Raw genomic sequence first — 9,879 nt, 5'->3', positions numbered from 1 at the left:
GAATAATACAGTAGCATCATGAGTAAAGATATGAATAATACAGTAGCATCATGGGCAAAGATGTGAATAATACAGTAGCATCATGGGTAAATACATGAATAATACAGTAGCATCATGGATAAAGACAAGAATAATACAGTAACATCATGAGTAAAGACAAGAATAATACAGTAGCATCATGGGTAAAGACATGAATAATACAGTAGCATCATGGATAAAGACATGAATAAGACAGTAGCATCATGGGTAAAGACATGAATAATACAGTAACATCATGAGTAAAGACAAGAATAATACAGTAACATCATGAGTAAAGACAAGAATAATACAGTAACATCATGAGTAAAGACAAGAATAATACAGTAACATCATGAGTAAAGACATGAATAATACAGTAACATCATGAATAAAGACAAGAATAATACAGTAACATCATGAGTAAAGACATGAATAATACAGTAACATCATGAATAAAGACAAGAATAATACAGTAGCATCATGCGTAAAGACATGCATGTTCTTCATTAAACATATTTAAAGTTAACGATCTAAGAAAAGTATTGGAGTTTCTTTCGTAAGGTTATTCTTCTTGTGAAGAAGTATTTCAGAAGTAGTTTTGTTCATATAACTGTTTAAGACTGAAATTACAGTAATTCGATCTAGCTCATGTAATTATAAATTAAGTAATTAATTATGTTAAAATGTTATTACCATGTAAAACACCATTACTGTACTCTCCTGAAACAACACGCTTATACGTAAACATATTACATGACTAGTTACTGGCTTTGGCTCACGTAAAGTGATAACTGTCACCGATATGGATTTAAGGCTGAAACCACAACCACTAGTGTATATTTGCATGTGAGGTTTTTTTAGGCTGATAAAATATTTGTGCAATGCCTATCGGTATCCTTAGAAAATCACCACGAAACTTGAATAATAAGGCTAAATTTCCTTATGAATTAGTCGTATAATGTTAAGTTTTATAAAAATATTTTAGAGCAACGCCTATGTAACCAAAACTCACGTGCACTGAAGCAAGCGTATTCAGAATCGTAGGTCCAATGAAAAGATCGATATTATTTGGTTTGAGACGAAAGAGGTACGTTTATTTTATTTTGTTTTCAGGGCAGATAACTGACTCGAAGTGCTCAGTGACCTGTCTTGAAAAACACTTACCTAAAGTAATATTAAGCAAGCTTTCCGAATCTTAATAACTCAACATCGCATTTTAAATGATATTTCATCAATGTCCTTCACCGAGTCCTTCACTGTCTTAGTAGCTACTAGAACTATTTAATTGACGGCTTTACAATACTGGAGAGTCTGTAGACAGTCATAAGTCAAGACCGCTAACATTAGCCACCCGAACAGCTATTTAAGGCAGTCTTTTCAAGAATAGTAATCTTGTCGTATTTTATAAATTCGATGAAACTCAGTTGGTATGCAAGCGTTTAGAAAAGCCAGGTTCAGCTAACCTAGGAAAACATAGAGCAAATTCTATATCTAATATTATCCCTCTTCTTAACAGCTGCTCAGAAATATATCTAGATTTCATATGTTGTCTTCCCACCCTTACAACACAGGTACGGCATCAGTTTGGCTGTTATGATGACGTTCAAGAGATCGACACCCGCCGCGTGCGTCACTGTAACTGGGTGCGATTCCTGCGGGTGTCTCCGACTTTCTGCCCCGAGGTCAATCTAATTGGCTCGTTAGTCAAGGGTGAGCCCATCTATGAGGTTGTCAGCAATATCGCACCAAACGCAGAGCTGGTGGTTTACTACGAAACGTTCGGTGAAGACTTTGGAAGAAATTCATTCTCTCTTCTGGCTGTTCGCCATCTAACCGCAGCCCACTATCGACAAGCCATCGGATTGGTCTTAGAAGGTATGAAATGAAATTCTTTTTACAAATTATTTTATTTTGTTCATATTTTGCACTCTTTGTTTTGTAAGTGATTATTATGGATATCATATTAAAAACAATTATTTGGAACGATATTCTAAACATTATTTTACTCATAATAATAACGTAAGCAATTAAATGTTAAGAAGAAAGAATTAACAACAACAGTAAAAATTTCAGAAAGTTGTTCTTAAAAAGTAAGTTTAGTACTCAACGTTGCTATCTCTAGAGCTTTATATTACTAATTTCCAAAGCGCAAGGTAATTTAGGCAATTGTTTAAGAATTTAAAATATGTAAGTTAATGCTACGAATTTACAATAAGCTACAGGATAAACATTTACTTCAGTTTTTACTGAAGAATGTGATTTTTCTTTCGAGTGACATAACTTCATCGTTAGTAGTTCTTTATCGATATAAATCGGACATTTTAATGTCATTAATAAGCTAGTGTATGCGATGGCTAAAGGAATAAAACTTCAATATGGAACAGTAAAGTGTGTGTAGAAAAAAATGGAAAACTCCACTTTGCAAACACCTTCAACAGCGAAACGCCTTACCCTTTTCTAGTACCAATCCACATAAGAAAACATATGTAATAAATACGATTATCTTAATAAAGAACTGAAAAAAAACATTCAGTTATTTTTTAACTGATACCAGTTCCAACATCAACAAAGGAAAATAACAAAATAATTGATAGATGAAGTGGTCGATATTTTCAACACACGTGTTAACGTCTAGATATTTAGAAGATACTCAGTATCTTAGCTATTAAGTTATTACAAACTGGTTAATAAGTAAAGATGTTGTTATATGAATCATTTAACGTGTGTGTCAGTTAATACAACTGTACACGTGTTTTCCGTTTTTATTTTCGGTTTATGAACTATTTGCTGTTAAATTTTTACTACAGTTTGATGAAAAACACATATATCATGTAATTAGATATAGATAATATATATATACGAGAGCAAGGCTATGATATTAAAAATACAATAATCTGTTCAATACAAACAAACCATATATGTTGGTAGACAGACATACAGTGGACCTATTAATTCAAGTACAGTCCCTTGCAAAAGTATTCACCCACTACCAATAACGTCACATTTTGATGAAATACAAATAATGTAAACAATTTTTTTAACGAATTTGTTTTTATTCAAACCTCTAATGATCAAACTTAACACTGCTATGTGTGAAGGAGGTGGAATGTTAGCTGATCAAACTTTAGCACTGTTGTGTGTGTGAAGGAGGTTATGTTAGCTGATCAAACTTAACACTGTTATGTGTGAAGGAGGTTGAATGTTAGTTGATCAAACTTAACACTGTTATGTGTGAAGGAGGTGGAATGTTAGCTAATCAAACTTAACACAGTTATGTGTGAAGGAGGTTGATTGTCAGCAAAACCTGCAACGAAAATATATAAATTGAAATTTGCTTATTGCATAAGTATTCAGCCCCCTAAGACAGTACTTGGTGGAAGTATCTTTGTCAGCAATTACTGCTGTGAGTCTTTTTTGGATAGGTTTCTACCAGCTTACAATAGAATAGAATAGTGCTATATTTCCTCATTCTTCCTGGGAAAATTACCCCAGTTCTGACAAGTTCGTTGGGGGTCATATATGGACTGCAATCTTCAACTCTCGCCATGCATTTTCCATTGGATTTAAGTCAGACTTTGACTGGGCCACTCCAGGACATTCATTTTCTTCTTTTGAAACCACTCCAGTGTGGATTTGGCCTTGTGCTTCTAGTCATTGTCCTGCTGAAATGTGAATTTTCGACCCAGTTTTAGATTCTTGGCTCACTCAAGCAGGTTTTTCCTCTAGGATTTGCCTGTACTTTGCACCATCCATCTTCCCCTTAATCCTGACGAGCTTCCCAGTCCCTGCTGATGAGAAGCATCTGTATAACATGATGCTGCTGCCACCATACTTGACAGTTAGGATGGTGTTGACTGGGTGATGTGTTGTGGTAGGCTTGCGCCAGACGTAACGATTTGAATTTAGACCAAAAAGCTCAATATTTTTCTCGTCTGACCACAAAAACCTCTGCCACATGTCTGCAGTATCATTTACATGCTTGGTTACAAACTCCATACGAGATTTAAGATGGTTCTTTTTCAGTAATGGCTTTTTCTTGCAACTCGCCCATACAGACCAGCTTTGTGTAGGGACCGGAATATTGTCGATTTATGAACATTGACTCCCATCTCAAACATGGAATTTTCCAGATCTTTCAAAGTCACCGTTGGCTTCACAGTGACATACCTTACCAGTTTCCTTCTTAGTTTGGAAGGGTGGCCTGATCTGAATAGTGACTGAGTGGTATGAAGCACATTCCACTTCTTAATGATGGACTTCACTGTACTCAAAGGGATAATCAGTGACTTTGAAAGGTTTTTGTAACCTTCTCCTGATCTGTGCTTCACTACCACTTTATCTCTGACTTATTTGGAAAGCTTCTTGGTCTTCATTGTTGGTTTCTCGTATTACTGTGTAAGTTGTGGCCTGAACAGATGCATTTACTTTGAAATCAGTTTAAATCACTTTGATTACACACAGACAGAGACCACTACACTAATTTTGTGACCTTTCAAATTAATTTTTTGCAATTGAATTTATTTAGGGTTGCCGTAGCAAAAGGGTTGAGTACTTATGCAATTGTGTATATTCTAATTTTCTTTGAAAATCTAACTTACTCTCATAATATCAGTGTTTTTTGTTGTTTAGTTTTCTCAGTTTGGAGTAGATTGTGTAGATTCTAAATATAAAGTCACACTTGAAAGTTTCATGATTGCCAGCTCAGATGGCGACTAAATGTGGAAACATTGCAGGGGGTGAATACTTTTGTAAGGAAATGTATGTCTCACGTTCGAAATCTTATTTACCCAACTAATACATCCCGTATGCACCATCTTTTTTTTTTGTAGGTGTTAGTCAAAAAAGTTAATTCAGATCATGCATGTTGTTCGGTAACGAACTAAGTTTTATAGTACAGAAGAAAGTATAATTATCTGGGAATAAAAAGAATATGTTGAAAATGTTGAAAATCACTTATTCGGCATTTATTGCAAAGTTCAGGATGTCAGGAAATAAATAACCTAGGTATTTCTAAAAAAAAAAGTCACATCGTTACCTTCAACATAATGTTGTTTCTTAGCAATTGTCATCTTGAACTACTTAAGGAGGTAATTTATGTTAACTAAGCCTAACAAAATAGCATCTTGTCCTATTCGGTTGTGCGTGCACATAGATTTATGTTTGAGTTGTTGTTGTAGACCCAAGACTATAAAACTAATAACCAAAAGAATTTACGATTAATATACCAAGCATGAGTGTGACGACATTTTTCTGTGGTGTTAGCTTAAACATGTTACTTTTACCAACTGAGGTTAAAGTAGCATTACAAACGAAATGACACGTGACGACAAGGCCATATAACATTAGGAAAGTACTTCTGAAGTTGATTTAGAAACTTGCTGTTCTTGTAGAGATCACGATACGAAATACCAACACACGCAATCCCCGGTCTTAAAAATTTACCTCGCCGACCGTTCTGTGCCGCCAGGTGATTCTACATTACATTGTCTAATCAAATAGTGAACAGGACAACGTACCTGGACATGGATTTCATAATTATGACCCTTCACTCGCCTCATAACGATGGCTTTTCATCATCAGCAGGCTTAGCCATTAAAGCCTACTTTGCTACTGACGCTGCGGGCACAGGGCGGCGGACAACGCTGCAACTTATTAGGGCTTTCCCTGCCCAGGGGCTAGGCGGCTCCCAAGATATCTCGGTTGAGTGACCGCAGTGTGCCATCATAAACAGTTCAAAGATAGAAACTCTGGGATTCCTAATCTGAATATTCATTGAGATGAAATTATTTGGCTTCTTGTCGTGAATTACGCATGAAATATCGATAAAGAACGAGGTGGTTTTAGTAGTTTTATTAATGGTGATCTTCGACCTTTAGGTTAGATAATAAAAAATAATAACCTGCAGAATTATTGAATTCATATTCATTGGATTAAATCAAGTTATCCGGAAGGCACGAAGAATCAAGAAATAAGATATATCCCAAAATTGATTCAAAAGTCGAGATATTTCGGAAGTTAAGCCTTTCACTAGCAGTGAGCGTAAATGGTGCTCCATGGGTGCGACGATGAGAATATCGTTCTGCACATAAGTTGATCATTATAGAGCATGTTACATGATATTATTTACAGCAGCTCTCTCTATATATATATGTGGAGCTCTGTTGTGACTTGCCCAATAGTCTTTTTATGTGCAGTGCCTAGGTTTTCTGAATTAAATAACACACTTGAAGCAATATGATTGTTTGCCCCTTCTTTGTAGCTCTGAAGGCTTCTAACGCTAAAATCGGGTTTTGATACCTTTTTTTTGTGTGAAAGCGATACGTCTAAGGGTTTACAACATTATAATTCAGGGTTCGATTCCCCCACGGTGAACATAGCAGATAGCCCAATGTGGCCTTGATCTACATGAACAAACAAACCGTTTCCTTTTTATATAGAAAACAACTAAAACTATGCAAGTTCGACTCATTTTTACCAACTTGAGCAGCATTTATAAATACAGTTAAACGTGTTATTACAGGTATCATATACATGTTTAAAATCTGTGCAATTTCAAGTAGCGTAATAACCTTCCAAAGGCTTTTCAAGTAGCGTAATAACCTTCCAAAAGCTTCCTAAGTTCAGACATGCATTTTGTTTATTACTCTAGGTTACAATTAATATGTTATTGTTGTTGTCTAAGGCACCCCACGGAACACTACACTGTTTGATATATACTTACCTATTACGTTTCATTTAAGTTTATTGATAATTTAGTTTGAGTTTGATTATTATCGTTTTTAAACTTTCCTGATTAACATTCGAGGTTTTATAATTGCACGAAAAATTACAGTTACCTAAAATCTACATATTTTACAATTAACCCTTGATATTACTTAAATATGATATAGTAACTTCCAGATAAAGCCTTTTTAAAATGATAACTCTCATGTACAAGAAAGTCAGGCTTCTAAATCTATCACCTGGTAATGTATAATTACGGTATCTTATCAGTCTTGAATCATTGTTTTGATACAGTCTGCTTAGTCAGCGTTTAACTACTGCAACAAAATCGAAGTTTATAGTTTTATCATGACATAGATAACATAATGAAACTTTGTAGAAGTACCTGTTGTAGAGACACAAGTGTAGAGGACGACGTTTCGAAATTCCTCTACATTTCTGTCTCTACAGTTGCCATCCATTCAACAAAGTTTCATCATGAATACTCTACCTAAACAATCTATCAAAGAACAGATAACGTAGATATAAGTGATGAACAAAGAACAGCTATTATTGTGTAAATGGAGAACGACGATTGTAGACAGTTTTACAGCTGCTTCAGAAGGATAGAATGGTCGGTGATGATGATGAGAAAAACACGATTGTTAGAGAAATGGATGAACGAATTAGACGTTGTTAGAAAAACAAAATATGAACTAATATTTGGATTGAACGAAAAATACTGATCTAATCAATATATCAATTTGTATGTTGATACACCATACAAATGAAATGAAAATAATAACTGATTGTTACCTCCAATGAATTTGATTATGTATGTCATTAAGTCAATGCTTTTGTTATGTTCTGATACCACAGAAAAGAATGGAACCATAGATACTTCAGTTTTGCAGAAGTTTTCCACATCTAGTCCTTGTACTTCTAGACAAGTGTGGATTAACAGCAGGATTAACTCGACCTTCTTATGCTGCAAATCACCTGTAGTTTCAGACTTTTTGGACACCCTGTATAAGTTGAATTATCAGTCCTTGCGCTTCGGGCAAGCTGAAGCCAAGCGAAATACAGCTTGGTAACTTTTACATCCTTAAAGATTTGTCGTATTTACTAGTATCGTGTTAGAAATGTTTTTGAACAAGCGAGTTTCTACTTACTTAATAACTATTAGAAAATTTTATAGAAATCACTATTTTAATAGGACTCACAGTAACTTAGCGTTGTTAGCAAAGACGTTTGATGGATTTAACTTATATAACACTTATATTTAATATGTGTGATAATCAAATTCTGAAGTCTGCCGGTGAATTAGCTGTAAGATTAAGGTTTTGTCACTTTTTTCATCGGGATTCGGTCCATCTTTTGGACAAGGGATGGTCAGGTTCAGCGTGAACCTCCTCCTCCCTCTCTGGAATTGTTAGTTTGTTTGCATTGTTAGAGAATCCTAGGTAGTAACTCATGATACATTGTTGTATTACTTATGGCTACCACTACAGTATCGGGGTTTGGGTCTTGAACACGTGGGAGGGTCAGGTTCAAGTGACTTCTTCCTCCGTTGCATTACTTATAATGATACAATTCGGAATCCAAACACCGCGCCGGCCACACAGCAGCGGACAACCTGTTATGGCCTGGTGGTTAGGGCACTCGACTCGCAAACTGTGGGACGCGGACTCGAATTTCCCCCAACAGGCTCGCCCTTTCGGTCGAGGGAGCAATATAATGTGGCGTTCATTCTCACTTTTCTTTAGTAAATGAATAGCAGAAGAGTTGAAATTGTGTGGGTGGTATTGACTAGCTGCCTTCTCTAGTTTATTATTTCAAAGTTAGGGATGGCTAGTCCAGAAAGCTCTCGAGTAACTTTGGCTTAAACCAACAAGTCTATCAAAGTCGGTTCTACAGTAATATGTTGTAATACAGTAATATATTGTAATAGAGTAACATATTGTAATACAGTAATATATTGTAATTCAGTAATATATTGTAATAGAGTAACATATTGTAATACAGTAATATATTGTAATTCAGTAAGATATTGTAATATAGTAACATATTGTAATACAGTAATATGTTGTAATACAGTAATATATTGTAATTCCGTATGATATTGTAATACAGTAACATATTGTAATTTAGTAACATACCGTAATACAGTAACATACTGTAATACAGTAATATATTGTAATACAGTAATATATTGAAATACAGTAATATATGGTAATATAGTAACGTATTGTAATATAGTAATGTATTGTAATACAGTAATATAATGTAATTCAGTAATATATTGCCGTTATTGAGATGCGTTGTCTTGTTTTCTGTGTTCATTCGAAAGACAAAGAAATATATTTACATTTTAATTAGTTTTAGAAGTTATCATTTGCATAGTTATATATAGGATTTATAAATAATAGTTTTGGATCCAGAAAGTGCGAAATTCAGAGAACTTTCCAACAATTTCGTGAAACTTTTAAAAGTTTTCAACAAAAATACTCTCACCCAAAGCAGTGACATGGTTGTTTTTGTTTTGGCTAATTACACCGAGCAACACATAATTTGTTCTGCTACTAGAAACAATGTAACTGTTTCTGAGTAATTTGATGATACTGATTTTAAAAATCATGTTGAGATTTACTGATCATATCTAGTTTTCGAGTTATGATAGATTTATTCAAAATATTCTTATATATCGTGAAAATAACAAATTTCTCTTTACTAACTTTATTTATTCATTGAAAATTGCATTTAAGAATGTTCAAAAACAATGCATGATAGCAAAACTAGTTTAAAAAAAGCAATGAGTATAATACGATTATATACTGAAAATAAATTCAGAGAAACAAAAGCAGCAATGTTTAGTGTACCCACTATGCAGGCTTAGCAGGATACAATAACGTTTAGATCACCACATATGTTCCACCCAATACATTTAGAGAAACAAAAGCAGTAATGTTTAGTGTACCCACTATGCAGGCTTAGCAGGATACAATAACGTTTAGGTCACCACATATGTTCCACCCAATACATTCAGAGAAACAAAAGCAGTAATGTTTAGTGTACCCACTATGCAGGCTTAGCAGGATACAATAACGTTTAGGTCACCACATATGTTCCACCCAATACATTCAGAGAAACAAAAGCAGC

The 9,879-nt window shown here is 34.6% G+C and overlaps 1 protein-coding gene across 1 annotated transcript in view; it reads left to right on the top strand.

The window, feature by feature from the left end:
* Positions 1–9,879, top strand: part of LOC106467772 (zinc finger and SCAN domain-containing protein 21-like) — a 20,304-nt gene that overhangs the window by 4,072 nt on the left and 6,353 nt on the right. The window contains exon 2 of the mRNA XM_022395967.1: positions 1,590–1,893. Coding sequence (XP_022251675.1) covers positions 1,590–1,893 — 304 coding nt within the window. The remainder of the gene's footprint in view (positions 1–1,589; positions 1,894–9,879) is intronic.

This window comes from Limulus polyphemus, unplaced genomic scaffold, assembly GCF_000517525.1.
Source record: "Limulus polyphemus unplaced genomic scaffold, Limulus_polyphemus-2.1.2 Scaffold2735, whole genome shotgun sequence".
Lineage (NCBI taxonomy): Eukaryota > Metazoa > Arthropoda > Merostomata > Xiphosura > Limulidae > Limulus > Limulus polyphemus.
The sequence above is the reverse complement of the archived record's forward strand: the minus strand, read 5'-3'. Positions and strand labels throughout refer to the sequence as shown.